This window comes from Mus caroli, unplaced genomic scaffold (assembly GCF_978045245.1).
Source record: "Mus caroli unplaced genomic scaffold, Mus_caroli_1 scaffold_13, whole genome shotgun sequence".
In the NCBI taxonomy this organism is placed as follows: domain Eukaryota; kingdom Metazoa; phylum Chordata; class Mammalia; order Rodentia; family Muridae; genus Mus; species Mus caroli.
Window position 1 is genome coordinate 19,648,543 of NW_028227268.1, and position 19,112 is coordinate 19,667,654.

A 19,112-nucleotide genomic window follows, 5' to 3' on the forward strand; every position below is an offset into this window, starting at 1 on the left:
CAGTCACGGATGAGAACTAGGGCAAGGTGCTGACGGGGGAGAATGCTATTCTGGGTTCTTAGGGGGCAGGGGCAGGGACGGCAGAGACTTGGTAAAGGGAATTCTTTTATCTAAATTGGGAAAGAAAGTTGGAGTCAGATAAGGAAAATAGAATATTAACTGAGTCTTGGAGCCCATGAGATGGCTCAGGAGATGAGCGAGGGTCTGCTCCTCACTCAGCCTTATGACCCAGGTCGTTAGTGCCCTGCGACCCCGTGCAGTGGGGATAGGGAGCACAGTAAATAAATGAATACATACATACATGCATACATACATACATACATACATACATACATACATGCATAAAGAAGTGATTCCTTGGGGCTGGAGAGATGGCTCAGCAGGTAAGAGCACTGACTGCTCTTCCAGAGGTCCTGAGTTCAATCCCAGCAACCACAAGGTGGCTCACAACCATCCTTAATCTGACGCTCTCTTCTGGGTGTCTGAAGACAACTACAGTGTGCTTATAATAAATAAATAAATCTATCTTTTTTGGGTTTTATTGGTTTTTCGAGACAGGGTTTCTCTGTGTAGCTCTGGCTGTCCTGGAACTCACTCTGTAGACCAGGCTGGCCTCAAACTCAGAAATCTGCCTGCCTCTGCCTCCCGAGTGCTGGGATTAAAGGTGTGCGCCACCACCACCACCCGGCTGATAAATCTTTTTTTAAAAAAATGAAAGAAAGAAAGAAAGAAAGGAAGGAAGGAAGGAAGGAAGGAAGGAAGGAAGGAAGGAAGGAAGGAAGGAAGGAAGGAGAAGAGAAGAGAAATTATTCCTTTTAAAGAAAAGGCGTGTTTCTCCATTCCATCAGAATGTCACTGTACTGACTACTTTTGGTGTGGAAGTGTAAGCTGAATAAACCCTTTCCTCCCCAACTTGCTCCTTGGTTTTGATATTTTGTGCAGGAATAGAAACCCTGACTAAGACAGTCACCATCGGAAAGGCAGCTGTGTCTGTGTGCTGGGTTTGGGGAGATTTATATGCTGCCTCTCAGACTGTGCTAAACCTGGAAAGTTCTCATTCTACCCTGAGACTCCAGGTTTGACTGTGAAGTTTGTGAGGGTTATGAAGGAATATTTGCTGGACTTGATAGAGTACTCGGATACGTTTTACCTAGAAGGAAGCCTAACACTTGAGATATGCCTCCTTGATGACATTCTGTTTCCTGTCTGTGTCTGTGTACTTGGAGCAGAACTTTTGGGTAGAATGTGTTGAGAATGCTGTGAGCTTGGTCCTGTTCCTTCATCTTTTGGAACGTATAGAGCCAGGGGTGTGTGATGGACCACCCGTTAAATCCCTGTACTCAGGAGACAGAGGCAAGTGGTTCTTCTCTCTTTAGTTCTAGGCCAGCCAAGGGCTACACAAAGAGACAAAAGAGAGGCGAGGAGGGGGAGGAAAACCTAATCCTTGTCTGACACGATCTGGAGGCTCCAGGCTTTGATGAATATGATTATTTTTTGAACAATGTCCTATAATTCAACAAATGCCTGCTTTGAGTTAGATGCACGTAGAACTTCTTGAGGTGTATAGGGAGATATGAGAAAAACATTGCATTCTATTTAAATTTTGATAAGAGAGTCTATTAAGTGTTTAGGAAGGAGGAAAAAAAAGATTTATCCATAACAAATGGCATAATAGTCATAGTGAATCCATTCTGCCCCATTCCTCTCAGAAGAAAAACATTGAAATTCATACTTAAGATAGTTGATCCTCACTGAGCCTGGTGGTGCAAAAGTGTAATCCCAGCTACTTGGAATGCAGTAGCAGGAGTTCAAGGCCTGCCTGGGCCACAGACTAAGGTGACTTCAGGCACCTCAGTGAGGCCTTCTCTAAAAGGGTTGGGGCTATAGATAGTTCAGTAGTAAGCTTAGTACCAAAGGGGGCGGGGGGCGGGGAATGACTTGAGTTTATAGAAATCTAAATCTATATGGGACCTACACCAGCACCAGCTTTGTTAGCTGTTGATTAATTGATGTTCTCCAAACTTAAGAGGAATGAGTACGGCCTCACTCACTGCTCATCGACAATAGCAGTCTTTCCTGAAGTTCTCTGACCATTTCTCTTGAAGAAATGGAACCTATTACAGAAAAAGGGTAGTTTAATTTATCTAGACGTGATTACTTGTGTGTGTGTGTGTGTGTGTGTGTGTGTGTGTGTGTGTGTGTGTACACATACATACACGTGTGTGTTTTCCACTCTTGCTTCTCCCCAGCCCTCGTTGAGTAGATGCTTTTGTCCCTGATGTTGAGTATATCATTTGTAGATTCACTGAGAGCTTATGTAGTAATGCTTGCCTTATTTTTTCTCTTCCACTCTTGTTTTATTTTTTACTTTTTTTTTTCTCTTTGTGATGTGACGTTTTCAGCTGATGTTTTGAGAGCAAATCCTTCTAATTTGGGAGCCCAGATCACAAGAGTGAGTTTTTCTATAGTGTCTTTAGCTGTATATCTTTTTTGTGTGTGTGTCTTTCTACCTTTCCCCCTCCCAGTTCCAAAAGATTTGAAACACATTTCATAAATACTAGGTAAGAAAATTCCTCTGTCTGTTGAACACCATGCCTTTCTAAAGCAATGTCCACTTTATATTGGGTCAGCTCCCTTTTCCTAAGCTGTTTGGGAGAGCATAGGCTGCTGGGCAGGCCTTGCGTTCACTTTTCATGTTCTGGAGTGTGTTGCACCGTCTTCATTGCAGATGGGTATGTCGGACTCTGTCACCAGCCTGTCTCATGACACTTCTTCGCTTTTTGTTTTCTTCTGTTTTGAGGAAAATTACACAGTAGCTTCTGAGAACAAAAGGCCCATTCTGTTACTAGAATTTTAAGTCACAGAATCTTCAACTTTCCTGTGTCCTTCTTCCCTGATATTCCTCTCAGGGCTATGAAGGAGTGGAAAGCAACATGATTATTTCCATTTTAGCAGACAGGCTGGATGAAAGTGGTCAGGCTGAGTTCTGAACATGCCAGGGTTGGAAGACCTCTCGACTTTCATAATTGTAAGAAACCTCTGTTATCACTAAAACCAGATAAAATCCCCACACTTTTATGGTGGGGAAAGAAAGTATTTCTGTTTGCTCTGATAGTGATAACCTCCCATGTAAGCTGTACATTGCTTTTTTTTTTTTTTAGCTCTTACACCTTGGGTAATTTTCTGTACCAGCCTAACCCCTTTCTGTCACTTTGGCCTGTGTTACTGCGATTTCTCTCACATTTGTTTGTCTGGTTCTGCGTCCTGGAAGAGCAGGTGATTGGTCTCTTTTCTTTCTTCCCAATAGTCTAAAATCTGCGTGTTGCTTCTGAAAGCATTTTGTTCTGTACAATAAGGCAAATGACTTGCTGTCCTAATTACAAATGCCCATAATCCAAGTGTCGTGCTCTAAGTGACCAGCGTTGTGTTTCTGAGCACCACATGAATAGACTAGTGTACTCCATGCCAGTGTTATAACATTGGTTCAGGGTAAATATTATAAAGGCTTTGCCTTCACATCTGTGTGTTATTAAAAATTGCTCACCTTCTGTTTCTTTCTTTTTAACTCAGAGATTAAAAGATCTCAAGCAGAGAGAGTTTGCCCGAAATGTGTCTTCAAGATCCCGCAAAGACGAGAAGAAACAAGAAAAAGCCCTTCGGCGGCTCCATGAGTTGGCAGAGCAAAGAAAACAAGCTGAATGGTAGGAAAATTTCATGTTAGGAATGTCCTGTAGATAAATAGAATCCTTAAATTTTAAATTTACAGGTTTAAAATTATAATTCAAACACTGGATGTAGTAGCTCATGCCTATAATCCTAGCACTTGGGAGTCTGAGGCAAGAGAATTGCTGTAAGAGTAAAGCCAACCTGGCTGATGAGACCTGATCTCAAAAAGTATATATCTAAAAATTATTTAACTTGGGTGGCGGGGGGAGGGGCTGTGGAGAGCTAGCTCAGCAGTATGAACACTGGCTGCTCTTCCATAGGTCCCATTCAGTTCCCAGCAACCACAGGGTGCCTCACAACCCTCTGTAAGGAATCTGCTGCCCTCCTCTGGCGATCACGTGTACATGCAGAGTGCTCATAAGTAAAAATAAAGTAGAAACTCTTAAGCCAAGGTTTTGAATTGGGCTGGTGTCTATCTCAGTGCTTTACAGAAGGCTATATAATGTCCTGGGTTTGATTCTTCAGTACCACATATGTTGGCAATAGCGCTCAGGATGGAGAGGCAGGAGGACCAGAAGTCCAGGGCTGTGCTTGGTTGTGTAATGAGTCTGAGATCATCCTGGGACACTTGAGAGCCTGTCTGAAAAGAGAAAGGAGAAGGGGTGAAGTGGAGAGCTCCGTGGAGTTGTCCTGAAGAGTGACTGACTTTAGTTGTGTATATTAGACACAACTAAAAGGTGCCTCCTGCCACAGTGAGGCCGTGGTTTCTGTTCCACGCTCTCCAGCGCACCGTGTAGAAAAAAAGCACAGCACTCCAGGTTACCACTACAGCCTCCTAGCACATGTTTGCTGAGTCAGGTATTATCACTGCCTTTTTAAACTCTACAGTTAGCCAGTGTGATTGTGTATGCCCTAATCTCAGTACTCTGGAAATAAGACAGGCCGATTTCTGAATTTGACGCCAGATTGATCTATACAATGAGTTCTGTCATCTCAAAAACAAAACAAACAAAAACTTAAAAATTAAAAAAAATAAAGTTTTATTATTAGAAAGATATATTGAGTGTAGGGCAGGATAGAGTACCTCTTTAAGGATCCAAGTTCTTCACTACTGGGAAAAGTAAAAGACAAACTTTGAAAGTGAGAAGAGGGGGCCAGGCATAGTGGCGCAGGCCTTTCATCCCAGCACTTGGGAGGCAGAGACAGGCAAATCTCTAGAGGTTCACAACCATGATGGTCTACCTAGTGGGCTCCAAGACAGCCAGGACTACACAGGAAAACAAAAGAGGAGGAGGAGGAGGAAGAAGAGGTGGAAGAGGAGGAGGAGGAGGAGGGGACAGAGCCTTGGCTTCTGAATGTTCAGAAATCTTACCACTTTACCTGCAAAAGCATAATACCCTGGCGTGTGAAATATGTGTGCACCTATGTGTTTCAGTCACTCTCCAGAGGACCATTCCCCTCATATTCTTGGTTTGGTCTTAGCCTATATTTCAGATTTCTATTTTGTGTTTAATTTGTTTGGTGTATAGACCAGGCTGGCCTTGAACTCAGAGATCCTCCTGCCTCTGTCTCCAGAGGGCTGGAATCAGAGGTGTGGCTACCATGCTTGGTTGCAGTTTCTTATCTGACAAATTTCCAAATTGCATTTGCTTCCTGTGTTTGTGCATGGATTCATGTGCCGTGGTGTATGTGTGGATGACAGGACAGCACTGCAGTCTGGTCTGTTCATTCACCTTTACATGGGCTCTAGGGATGGATATCGCCACAAAAGATGTATGTCAGGCTACTTTCTGGTTCAGGACATATTATAACACTTGTTTTTCTTCAGAAGCAACTTTAGCTATTTTATAAATTAGCAGTTAAAAGATGACTAGGTAAAAATGATCAGTGTATAGGTTACTGGTTTGGCACTGGGCCCTGTCCATGCAACATCATTTGTTCATTGATATGAGGTAGACTATGACATAATATAGTATGTCTTACTATCTCTGTCTGGTTGGACTCAGTCTTGAACAGCAATAACACATACAACAAAATTTAGATACCATGGTATCTGGATTTTTTGGCCCCAAGTTGAATGCAGCCCACAGTTAGTTATATCTAACTAGTTGTCTTTAGTTACTGAGTTCAGGCCACAGGAAATGCCTAGATAGTCCATACACAGCAAGACAGGCGGTAAACACTGGCTTTAAAGCTTCTTAGTTCTGTTGTAGGAGCTGGAACGCTGCTTGTTCTAGGCATCATTCTGAGCACACACACACATACCAAAGTATAATCGTTTGAGGGTTTTTGTTGTTTTGTTTTGTTTTTAAGATTTATTTGCTTCACGTATGTAGATATTCTGCCACTTGTCTTCAGACACATCAGAAGGTGGCATCAGATCTCATTACAGATGGTTGTGAGCCACCATGTGGTTGCTGGGATTTGAACTCAGGACTTCGGGAGGAACAGTCAGTGCTTTTAACTGCTGAGCCGTCTCTCCAGCCCAAGTGTAATCATTCTTGCAGTTCAACAGGGGCCAACAGCATGGCTCAACAGGTAGAGGAGGTGAGCCTGAAAGCCTCATCAAGTCCCAGAACCCAAACAGCAGAAGATGATCAACTCTACAAGTTGTTCTCCGATATCCACACATGTGCCATGGCTTGTGTACATTCACACACACAGTTAATAAAATGTAACAAGAAATACATTAAAAAGAAAATTATAGAATTATTAATGTTTAAGCTGTATGCTATATGTGTGCTATAATGCCTGAAAAATGAATCATTCCTTTATTTGCTATTTCCATGCTCCCTATCCGTTGATGGGAAGAAAAAGTCCATATTCCCATAACTTACATTATAAATTATAAACTTATAAATTAAACTTTATTATAATGTAGCCCCCTCTCTCTCTCTGTGGATGTGTACATATGTGTGATTAAGTACAATCCAGTGTCATGTACCCACCTGTAGTCTTCAAATATCTAGAGTATATTGACTAGAGTAATAATCTGTCATTAAACCAAAGCATGGATTTAGGTATAATGCCTAAGACATAGGGAAGAGTATTTAGTTTGTTTGTTTGTTTGTTTGTTTTTTCTTTTTTGAGACAGGGTTTTTCTGTGTAGCCCTGGCTGTCCTGGAACTCAACTCTGTAGACCAGGCTGGCCTCGAACTCAGAAATCCGCCTGCCTCTGCCTCCCAAGTGCTGGGATTAAAGGCGTGTGCCACCACTGCCCAGCTGATTTCTAAAACAAGTATAACCACATGGGGTAGTCCAGTAGAGGCTTCCAGCTATATTTAATTCAGAATGTGTATGTGTATTTATAAAATTTGTAAGCTGCATATATACTTGTAAATCCAGCCTTCTAGATTCAAACCAGTATCTTCTACTGCTCTACTACCTTCTCCGCCTCTTCTTCCTCCTCCTCTTCCTCTTCTTCCTCTTCCTTTCTTCTCCTCCTTCTCATTCTCTTCCTCCTCCTTTTCCTCCCCTTTCCCCTTCCTTCCTTCCTTCTTTCTTTTTTTATTAAGTGAAATTTGAACGGAGTGTGGTAGGGCATAGCTTTATTCCTAATGCTTGGGCTAACCTCTGAGTTGAAGGTTAGCCTATATACAAAATGAGTTTTAGGCTAGCTAAGGCTACATAGTGAGACCCTGTCTCAAAAAAAATTAAATAAATAAAATAAAAGTAAAATTTGAAACACTTCTCACCAGCTCTATGTAATGGAAGAAGATAACCAACTCTCAGGTTCTGACCTCAACATGAATGGCATGGCATAAATGAACACACAAATAGAAAGAGAATTTTTTTTTTTAAATGTTGTATAGGATGAACTAGAACTCACTGCATAGATGAAACCAATCTTGAATTCAATAGTAATCCTGTATCTCTACCTCCTAAGTACTGTGCTTAAACCACTATGCCCTGTAGAAAAACCTTTGGAATGGTTGTATATCCGCATAGTTGATTATATGCCAGGTTACGGTAAGGTGATAGAAAGATTGGAAGCCCAGCAAGATGGCCCAGTGGGTAAAGGTTTTTGCCATCTAATTTCAAACACCAGAATCCACATGGTAGATGGAGAGAACTAGCTCTAGCCTCTAGATACAGACTTTTCACATGCATTCTTTCTGTCCGACTCCCCCTCTCCCCAACTAAACAAATACATGTAGTCTTGAAAGTGGAAGCGCTAGAGAGATTGATTGTTCAGTGGTTAAAGAGCGCTAGATGTCCTTCAGAAAACCTGGATTCAATCTCCAGTTCACAATCTTTTATAAACTCTAATCCCAGGGGATCCAATGTCCTCTTTTGACTTCCAAAGGCAATGCATGCATGTAATACACAGGCATACAGAAAAGCAAAATGTGCACATAATATTCAAATAAAATGAAAAGGAAAAATTTGTTTTAAATATATGATTGCCCTAATACATGATTTACTCTGTCTGCATGTACACCTGCATGCCAGAAGAGGGCATCAGATCCTTTAGAGATGGTTGTGAGTTACCATGTGGTTGCTGAGAACTGAACTTGGGACCTTTGAAAGAGCAACCAGTGTTCTTAATCACTAAGCCATCTCATCAGCCCCAGAGAAATAATTAATTTAAAAAAAAAAAAAAGGCTTGGTAACAGATTAAAGAAGAAACTGTGAGATGCTATTGGTAAAGAACTTGAGCCTAGCCGGGCGTGGTGGCGCACACCTTTAATCCCAGCACTCCGGAGGCAGAGGCAGGCGGATTTCTGAGTTCGAGGCCAGCCTGGTCTACAAAGTGAGTTCCAGGACAGCCAAGGCTACACAGAGAAACCCTGTCTCGAAAAACCAAAAAAAAAAAAAAAAAAAAAAGAACTTGAGCCTTTTTGTAGGGCAAACAGCTTAAAGGATAGCAATAGCTAGCTGGCCTTGGGAATTTAACCTGTTACTTGAACCAAATGAAACTTTGCCTACCTCTGTTCAACAAGTTCCATTCATCAGCACATTGCTAGGGACAGCCACTCTGTATCTTTGAGACCCAACTCATCAGTGGAAGGACAAAGAAGACGAATGTTTTATATACGATCTATAACTCGAATCCTCTCTTTTGTTTTCTCACTTTCTCACCACTGTATAGTGCACCGGGAAGTGGGCCCATGTTCCGACCAACCACGGTAGCTGTAGACGAGGATGGTGGAGAGGAGGATAAAGACGAGTCGTCAACCAACAGTGGTGCAAGTGCTGTTTCTTCTTGTGGCTTTGGAGCTGACTTCTCCACAGATAAAGGGGGCTCTTTCACGTCAGTACAGATCACTAATACCACTGGACAGTCACAGGCTCCTGGCTTAGCCTCCCAAGGTATTAGCTTTGGCATTAAGAATAATCTGGGACCCCCACTGCAGAAATTGGGAGTATCATTTTCCTTTGCCAAGAAAGCTCCCGTCAAACTTGAATCAATAGCATCCGTTTTCAAGGACCATGCAGAGGAAGGGAGCTCAGAAGATGGAACGAAGGCTGATGAGAAGAGCTCTGACCAAGGGGTGCAGAAGGTGGGAGATACTGATGGCACTGGTAATCTTGATGGAAAGAAAGAAGATGAAGACCCTCAGGATGGAGGGTCCCTTGCCTCAACACTGTCCAAGTTGAAAAGGATGAAACGGGAAGAAGGAACAGGGGCTACAGAGCCAGAATATTACCACTACATCCCCCCAGCACACTGCAAGGTCAAACCTAATTTCCCCTTCTTACTCTTTATGAGAGCCAGTGAACAGATGGAAGGGGATCATAGTGCACACTCAAAGAATGCCCCCGAGAACAGAAAAAGCAGCTCTCCCAGGCCTCAAGGCTGTAGTAAGGCAGCAGCAAGCCAAGGAGCAGAAAAAACAGTGAGTGAAGTTTCTGAGCTGCAAAAGGAAGCCGCTGTGGCTGGGCCTTCAGAGCATGGAGTCAAAACTGAAACTAAGAAAGGCTCGGGAGGAGGGGGAGATGAGCAGAATGTAGAGAGTAGGGAGACGTCAGAGAGCCCAATGTGTGAGTCCAATCCTAAAGACATTTCTCAGGCCACCCCAGCAACAAAAGCAGGCCAGGGACCCAAGCATCCCACTGGTCCATTCTTTCCAGTTTTAAGCAAGGATGAAAGCACTGCTCTCCAGTGGCCATCAGAACTACTCATTTTCACCAAAGCAGAGCCTTCCATCTCCTACAGTTGTAATCCTTTATACTTTGACTTTAAACTTTCAAGAAACAAAGATGCTAAAGCTAAAGGGACAGAAAAGCCAAAAGATGTTGGAGGCTCCTCAAAGGATCATCTCCAGAGCGTTGATCCTAGAGAACCGAATAAAAGCCAGGCAGAGGGGCAGGACGTAGTGCTCTCTTCAGAAGGCAGAGTGGATGAACCTGCTTCAGGGGCTGCCTGTAGCAGCCTGAACAAGCAGGAGCCTGGGGGTAGCCATATGTCAGAAACTGAAGACACTGGGAGAAGCCATCCTAGCAAGAAAGAACCATCAGGCAAGTCTCACAGACACAAGAAGAAAAAGAAACACAAAAAATCCAGCAAGCACAAACGTAAACACAAGGCTGACACAGAAGAGAAGAGTTCTAAGGCAGAGTCTGGGGAGAAATCTAAGAAGCGCAAGAAACGAAAACGGAAGAAGAACAAATCATCAGCCACAGCTGATTCTGAACGCGGACCCAAACCAGAACCTCCTGGAAGCGGCAGCCCGGCACCACCGAGAAGGCGGCGCCGAGCTCAAGATGATTCCCAGCGGAGATCCCTTCCTGCTGAAGAAGGAAACAGTGGCAAGAAGGATGATGGTGGGGGTGGTAGCAGTTGCCAAGATCACAGTGGGAGGAAGCACAAAGGTGAACCACCAACTTCCTCCTGCCAGCGGAGAGCTAACACCAAACATAGCAGCCGGTCCAGCCATCGGAGCCAACCCAGTAGTGATGATAGTGATGACGCTTCCTCACACCGTCTGCACCAGAAGTCTCCATCCCAGTACAGTGAAGAGGAGGAGGAGGAAGAGGAGGAGGAGGAGGAAGAGGAAGATGAAGACTCGGGTAGTGAGCATTCTCGTAGCCGCTCTCGATCTGGCCATCGCCATTCCTCACATCGTTCCTCCCGGCGCTCTTACTCTAGCAGCTCTGACGCCTCTTCAGACCAGAGCTGCTATAGTAGACAGCACAGTTACTCTGATGATAGCTACAGTGACTATAGCGACCGATCACGAAGGCACTCCAAGCGCTCTCACGATTCAGATGATTCAGACTATACCAGCTCCAAACACAGGTCTAAACGACACAAATACTCATCATCTGATGATGACTATAGTCTCAGTTGCAGCCAGTCCCGAAGCCGATCTCGGAGTCATACAAGGGAGCGATCAAGATCCCGGGGTCGAAGCCGCAGTAGCAGCTGTAGTCGCAGTCGAAGCAAGAGAAGAAGTCGCAGCACCACAGCCCACAGCTGGCAGCGAAGCCGAAGCTATAGCCGGGACCGGAGCCGCAGCACCAGGAGCCCTTCTCAGAGATCAGGCTCTAGAAAGGGCTCATGGGGTCATGAGAGCCCAGAGGAAAGGCGCTCTGGCCGCCGGGATTTCATTCGTTCAAAGATCTACCGCTCTCAATCCCCCCACTATTTCCGATCAGGTCGGGGAGAAGGTCCTGGAAAGAAAGAAGATGGCAGAGGAGATGACAGTAAAGGAGCAGGCCTGCCCTCCCAGAATAGCAATACTGGCACAGGAAGGGGGTCAGAAAGTGACTGCAGTCCTGAAGATAAGAATTCTGTTACTGCCAGACTGCTGCTAGAGAAGATCCAGTCCAGGAAAGTGGAGAGGAAACCCAATGTGTGTGAGGAGGTGCTGGCCACCCCTAATAAGGCTGGGCTTAAGTACAAGAACCCCCCACAAGGTTACTTTGGGCCTAAGCTCCCCCCGTCTCTTGGTAATAAGCCTGTTCTTCCAATGATAGGGAAGCTTCCAGCTACCCGGAAGTCCAATAAGAAATGTGAAGAGTCTGGCTTAGAAAGGGGAGAAGAGCAGGAACATTCAGAGCCAGAAGAAGGGTCCCCAAGGAGTAGTGATGCTCCATTTGGGCATCAGTTCTCAGAGGAAGCAGCTGGTCCCTTATCAGACCCTCCCCCAGAAGAGCCAAAGTCTGAAGAAGCTACTGCTGATCACTCTGTGGCCCCTCTAGGCACCCCAGCCCACACTGACTGCTACCCTGGGGATCCAGCCATCTCCCGTAACTACCTCCCGGACCCCAGCGATGGGGATGCTCTGGAGTCTCTGGATAGTGGCAGTCAGCCAGGCCCTGTGGAATCCAGCTTGCTGCCTATAGCCCCAGACCTTGAGCACTTCCCCAGTTATGCACCTCCCAGTGGGGAACCTAGTATTGAATCAACAGATGGGACTGAGGATGCCTCCTTGGCTCCTCTCGAGAGCCAGCCCATCACCTTCACCCCCGAGGAGATGGAGAAGTACAGCAAGCTCCAGCAGGCTGCACAGCAGCACATCCAGCAGCAGCTGCTGGCCAAACAAGTGAAGGCCTTTCCAGCCTCCACCGCCCTAGCTCCAGCCACACCAGCCCTGCAGCCCATCCACATTCAGCAGCCAGCCACAGCCTCTGCCACCTCCATCACCACTGTTCAGCATGCCATCCTACAGCATCATGCTGCAGCTGCTGCCGCCGCCATTGGCATTCACCCTCACCCCCACCCTCAGCCGCTTGCTCAAGTACATCATATTCCCCAGCCCCATCTAACCCCTATTTCTTTGTCCCATCTCACTCACTCAATTATCCCTGGCCACCCTGCCACCTTTCTAGCTAGCCACCCTATCCATATAATTCCTGCCTCAGCCATCCATCCTGGACCCTTTACCTTTCATCCCGTCCCACACGCTGCCCTCTACCCCACCCTGCTTGCCCCACGGCCTGCTGCAGCAGCTGCCACGGCCCTCCATCTTCACCCACTGCTTCACCCCATCTTCTCAGGTCAGGACCTGCAGCACCCTCCCAGCCATGGGACTTGAGTTGGGAGTCGGAAGCCTGTGTTGAGCCAGGGAAGGTGACCTATTCTTCCCTTGGGGGTGTTGAGCCATTTATACCAGCAAGTAAAAGCTGGAACGGGCAGTGTCTTGACAGCCAAAGAAATGAGTTTTGGCTTGCAGGGATGGATTTAGATTTGAGGTTTGCTTTGGGTTTACTATCAGGGATATTTACCCCCTTTCTATTAGTCCCTCCCTCCTGTGTTTCTAAGCTAGGGAACACCAGTAAGTGCTACCCACAGTCCTCTGCAGCAACATCTCCAGACTGTCAAGTAATCCTCCTTCCTTCCTCTACTTTCTGATCCTCTGCACTTCCCCTCTGTAAGTTCAAAACATTTTCCTCCTCTAATGGGTTGTCACCAAAGCACTTGCCACGGGCCCATCTGGTCCTGCCTTCTCAGTGCCACGAGGAAGGCCAGGCTGTCTCTTCAGTGGTGAAAACTCCACTTTTCGGCAGTGTCTTTGACTATCCGTTTGTGACACGTTATCCCAGGTGAGGTGGAAGAGGGAGTCTAACCTAGAACCAAAAGCAACTCAGGCTGCAATTTGATCTACTTTCCTTATAAACAGAGCCATGCACTTGGCACTACTGTCCTCATGCCCCTCATCCCAGAAGAGGCATCTACATATCCCAGAAAAGAAGATCCTATCGTGAGTAGAAGCTACACTGATCATAGGGTCACCCATGTGCTTCCCAGAAAGGAGCTCGTGTCTGAAGGGTATATTTCCTTCTGTTATGTTGATGTTTTCTTCTTAATTTATAGGATTTTTTAATGTAAAATTGCACTGAACTCTATAAACATAAATGCTGCTTTTTGTAGCTCATATTAAAAAGGTTCCGTATTTGTAGTATACTGCAATAATATTTTTTACATCCAGCTCTTTAAGTGATCCTTGTTCTGGTGGCTTTCTGTAAATATGTTTGCCCTAGTTGAAGTAAGAAACTTTAAAGGTTATAAAATAAAATTTAAAAAAATAAAATATTTGTTTTCTGCTAGATGCAAAAATGACTAAGCATGTATATTTTATCAACCTCCTGTATTTTTTGAAGTTATGAACTATAAAAATGTTGACACACTTTTTTTTTTTTTTTTTTTTTTTGTTGTTGTTGTTGTTTGCTGGGACAGTGTTAAATAATTTGCAGTAGTTGGTTCATCCTGCACTGGGTCTCTCGGGTTGATCAGCAGCAGGCAGCTGCTGCTGTCAGGAGGATGCGCAGTTGCAGTGGTCTCCCTGACGTGCTTTGTTATCCAGAGAAACAATGGACTCCATGGAAGAGGGGAGGATTGGTTCAACAGCTTTATTCTCTGGAAGCAGTGACACTCGGTGATTGTCTGGGAAAAGGGACCCTTTGGTTTCCCTGGGTACCTTGTTCCAGACAGTCTTATTTGCCTTCCTAGTATTTAGCCCCCTCTGACAATTTTTTAAATGTGCCTTGTGGGTTGGCTAGACACTAAAATAGAAGTAGACCAGAGGATACTAGAGTTGGGACAGTTCTCTCTTTGTTGGGAGGTGAGCACGTTTATAGGTAGATCAAGATTTTTGGCTTCAAAGTTCTGTGCCGTCTGCCCAGCTGGATTGCTATTTCAGCAGTAGAGATCTTTTTCCTTTTCTCCAGTGACACTGACCAGAAGTCCGTCCATCCCTCTCCCCTTTGCCCTTCCCCCAGGCTCTCAGCCCTCCTTAACACTGACCCAAAGGTGCTTGTGATGCAGGTCTCATCTCCTTTGTTAGTGCTCTTCCTATGACTAGAACTGGTTAAGCAGTCAACTGACGTAAACCCTGCTTGCCTAGGCCAAGGTTCTCTGTTCCTGCCTTCTCAAATTCCCAGCAGAGTGGGCTGTGTTAGGGAAGCGAGTGCTGGGCACTTGAGGCCCGTCCCTGCCTGAGCTTCTCCTACCTTCTGCTCATTGTTCCCTTACAAGTATCACTTTTAGGATAACTAGCCCTGGAAAAACGGCATCTGTTTGAAGTGAAGGGACTGGTTCTTCTTGCTTTCAGCCCGTGTAAATATTTAAATAAAACAGTATTAACATTTTTGTGCTGCTTCTCGTTAGGTTGTAGATCTAGCCATGCTCTGGCCGTCTCTGCCATCCTGGAGGCAGTTTTCCTTAACTTCCAGAATAGTGATTTTAAAACTTTAAAAACCTATCCTTACATACAAGCATAACAGATTGTATTTAACTTTATCACATATGATAGAGACATATATGCTGTAAAGTGAGGGAAAGGAACTTTCTAATAAACCAATGCTTTGTGGAAACTTAGTGGAGTCTGTTGTGATTGCTGCTGCATAGGCTGGGGCAGGTGGGAGTGTGGGTTATAAACAGTGTCCTGTTGGACACAGTCAGATAATGGGCCCTCTAGGCCAGCTTGAAATGTTGAAAATTGTTCTGAGCGCTCAGGTAGCCCATGATCAGGATTAGTTTACCCTAAGAGGAAGACCTGGATGCTTTTCCAATCTTAGGCAGGTGACTGGGAGTGTGCACTTAAGATTCATCTGCCTAGCCTTTGACCTCCAGGTGAAATTCTGTTTTACCAGGCTTGAGTTACCATATTCAACTCTGATTACCGCTGTAATGTTGGAGTGCTTCTGCCTGGCCTGTAAGCCTGAAGCCAGAGAAAGTCTTCATCCACACCAGGAAGTCACATCAGGAGGGGCAGGGAGAGCTGGCATGGAAGGGGTCCAGTGATGGCTTCCCTCTTCCTCAGCATCTCAGAGCTGTGTGATGTCTGTCTCCTCCCTTCTTTGGATGCAGTTGTTTGCTCTCTAGCTACCACAGCTGAATGCTCAGAACTGTGCTTCAAATACTAACCACCTGTGTTCAAACAGTGATAGAAATTGAAAAGTGCATTTCTGAGAGCAAGGAAGGTGGCAAGCAGAAAAGACAAGGCTGCATAGCCCGAGCTCTGTCAAGTCCAGTTGTTTTATTCTGATAAGGGCTCAGCCAAGCTAGTCTTGAAACATAAAAGTACTCCCTCTTACACCCTGGAGGACTAATCGAGGACTATATCTATTCTTGTTGCCACAGAAAGCTCCACCTCACCCACACCAACTCAACCAGCTCTTTCCTAGCTGGCATCCCTGGCTAGAATCTAACCCCCTGCCCCATGTAAGCGTAGCATCTTTTCAGAACCCAAGTGCCATTCATCCTACATTCAGTGCTTCAAGTAAAGTGGTGCATGCCTTTAATCCCAGCACTTGGGAGGCAGAGGCAGACGGACTTCTGAGTTCGTAAGCCAGCCTGCTCTACAGAGTAAGTTCCAGGACAGCCAGGGCTACACAGAGAAACCCTGTCTTTAAAAAATAAATCGTAAGCTTTGAGAGGACATTTTTCTTAATGTAGGAATGCTCTTCTTGTCTACATGTATACCTACATGCCAGAAGGGGGCATCAGATCCCTTTTGTAGATGGTCATGCATTACTGTGTGGTTGCTGGTAATTGAACTCAGGACCTCAGAACAGCCAGTGTTCTTTACCACTGAGCCATCTCACCAGTCCAGCAAGGTAATTTTTAGATCTCCTTAAAAAGAGATGAAAAAACCATGACAGAAGCTTGATGGTTGTAGATTAAACGATGCTTAGAACTGGGTTCCTTGGGATTCCATGCCCACAGACTGATGGAATAGGAAAGCCAGGATATTGCCAGTCCTCAACCCACTTTCAGACGCAAGATAACCCAGTTCTGACACCAAAGCAATGCAGTCCTCTCACCTCAGGCATCTGGTTTTATTTAATGGTAACACCCCATCAGCCAGCCCGGGACCAAGCCTTCGGAGGACATTTGGTCTTCCAGCTACTGATTTTGTACTTAGTTGCTGTTTCTGTCACCTTGGATGGCCTTGGTGGGTTGGTATAAGGCTCAGGCTAACTTCAAGCTTGGTGTGTCATCTTCCTCCCAATTGCTGAATTATAGTCTTGTGTCACTATGTCCATCTCTGCTGTCTCATTCTTAAGCACCTGGTTCAGGCATGTAACCACCTTTAACCCAGAATTCTGCCCTACCCAGCTGGTTTTAACACAAGATCCTTCCTTCCTTCTCCATTCCTTGTAGTCACAGGCAGCCAGTGTCATATTCTAAATTGAATCTCACTGTCTTAGGGTGTCTACTGCTGCGATAAATGCCATGACCAAAGCAAGTTGGAAGGGAAGGGTTTTCAGCTTACACTTCCAAATCACAGTTCATCATCAAAGGAAGTCAGAAGTCCTACTTATTCAGGGCAGGAACCTAGAGGCAGGAGCTGATGCAGAAGCCGTGAAAGGAGTGCTGCTTACTGGCTTGCTCCTCATGGCTTGCTCAGCCTGCTTTCTTACAGAACCCAGGACCACCAGCCCAAGGATGGCCCCGCCCACAATGGGCTGGGCCCTTGCTGCCTACAACTCAGTCTTCATGGAAGCATTTTCTTTCTTTCTCTCTTTTTTTTTTTTTAATTAGGGGTTGGGGGTGGATGGGTGGGAAGAAGCATTTTCTTAATTGAGGTTTCCTCCTCTTAGATGACTTTAGCTTATCCATCTCTGATAAATAGATGTCAAGTTGACATGAACCTAGCCAGCACAATCTGCTTCCTAATTTTATTTTGTACTTGGATGCTAGCAAGCATGTAGAGCTGATACTCCTGCCACCTTGTACAATGAGGATGGAATGTGCACCATTAAGCCTGCAGGCCTCTGCTGCCTCCTGAACCATCTCACTAAACCTGGTGATTTAATCTCTTATTTCCTGACATCTTTAGATAGCTGGCCATGTTAACACACACCTTTAATCCCAGCACTCAGGGAGCAACAGGCAAGCAGATCTCTCGAATTCCAGACCAGCCTGGTCTGCATAGTGAAACCCTGTCTCAAAATAAAAATCTTTAGAACGCTCCATCTCTGATAAGTAGATGTTCAAATTCCTTAGCGTGGCGTTCAAGTCCCCTTCAGTGGTGTGAGTCCCTCCCTGCCTGCCTTTCCTGCCCTCATACCCCACCTGCCCCTTACGCACTCCTCACTTAGCCCTCTACTTCCTCCTCTTGATTCCTGAGCTCTGGTCTCCTGCTCTGGTTACCTGTATTATTCCCAGTGTCAACAAGACAAAGCAACCCGTGCTTGAATCCTGCCTGTGGTGTTCCACCTGTGGACAGTGTACCCAGAACTCTGCTGAGGCTAGTCTCTGTCTTCCTGAAATAGTCCAAGCTGTATCCACTTTCTAGAGCCACATAATTTCTGTTTTCCAAGGTGTACTTGCTGTCCCCGGTGGCGGTCCTGAGTGTCCTGGGCTTAACCTGCTCTGGACTGAATTAAGACTCTTGACTCTTGTCTTTGTAGCTTTTATGCCTCAAACGATAGAAATTGTTTTCTAAAACTCCGGTACGTGGAGCTGGAGAGACGGCAGTTAAGAGGATTTACTGCTCTTGCAAAGGCCCCGAATTCAGTTCTCTGCATCCGCTTCAGGCAGTTAACAACTGCTCGTAACTGCAGAACCAAAACCCTCTGGCCTCTGTGGCACTTGTACACACATGGTGCTAATAAGCATACACACATGAACAATACATTTCTTTTTTAAATCAAAAAGCTTGTCACATGGTATGCACTTTTAATCCCAGCACTTGGGAAGCAGAAGCTGGCAGATCTCTTTGAGTTTGAGGTTAACATGGTCTACAAAATGTCAGGATAGCCACGGATACACAGAGCAATCTTGTCTTGAAAAACAACAAAGAATCTACTCCAGTGCATAAACCAGGGTTGGTAGTGGCATCCCTGGAATCTCAGCACTCCAGAGGTAGAGGCAGCAAGATCTAAAGTTTAAGGCCAGCTTGGGCTAAATGAGTCCCTGATTTGAAAAGAGGCCACAAGAGGTAAGAGTGAAGGAACAAAGACGGAGAAGGCTCTGAGTGCAAGCACTCAGTGCCAAGCCTGATGGCTGGAGTTCAATTCCTGAGACCCACATGGTAGAAGAAAACCAATTTTCAAAAGCTGTGAACCCCCATATTCATATCTTGGCACACATGCCCATACATACATACATACATACATACACAAAACGGATTTAAACTGTGGTTAAAAAAAAAAAATCTAAGGCGGGCTGGTGAGATGGCTCAGTGGGTAAGAGCACCTGACTGCTCTTCCGAAGGTCCAGAGTTCGGATCCCAGCAACCACATGGTGGCTCACAACCATCCGTAACGAGATCTGGCGCCCTCTTCTGGAGTGTCTGAAGACAGCTACAGTGTACTTACATATAATAAATAAATCTTTAAAAAAAAAAAAAAATCTAAGGCAAGGGCCTGGAGAGATGGCGCAGGGGTTAAGAGCACTGTCTGCTCTTCCAGAGGTCCTGAGTTCAAATCCCAGCAACCACATGGTGGCTCACAACCATCTGCAATGGGATCCAATGCCCTCTTCTAGTGTGTGTCTGAAGACAGTGACAGTGTGCTCACATACGTAAATAAATAAAAAATATTTTTTA

The 19,112-nt window shown here is 45.3% G+C and overlaps 1 protein-coding gene across 3 annotated transcripts in view; it reads left to right on the forward strand.

Moving 5' to 3' along the window:
- Window positions 1–14,932, forward strand: part of Gpatch8 (G-patch domain containing 8) — a 78,626-nt gene extending 63,694 nt beyond the window's left edge. For 2 of the 3 annotated variants that reach the window (XM_021177201.3, XM_029483228.2), the window contains 2 exons: window positions 3,571–3,701; window positions 8,759–14,932. In XM_021177201.3, the coding sequence (XP_021032860.1) occupies window positions 3,571–3,701; window positions 8,759–12,650 (4,023 nt within the window). In that variant the 3' untranslated portion in view covers window positions 12,651–14,932. Of the gene's footprint in view, window positions 1–1,957; window positions 2,453–3,570; window positions 3,702–8,758 lie in introns of those variants that run through there. The other variant, XM_029483229.2, reaches the window with a different exon arrangement.
- The last annotated feature ends 4,180 nt before the right edge of the window (window positions 14,933–19,112 follow it).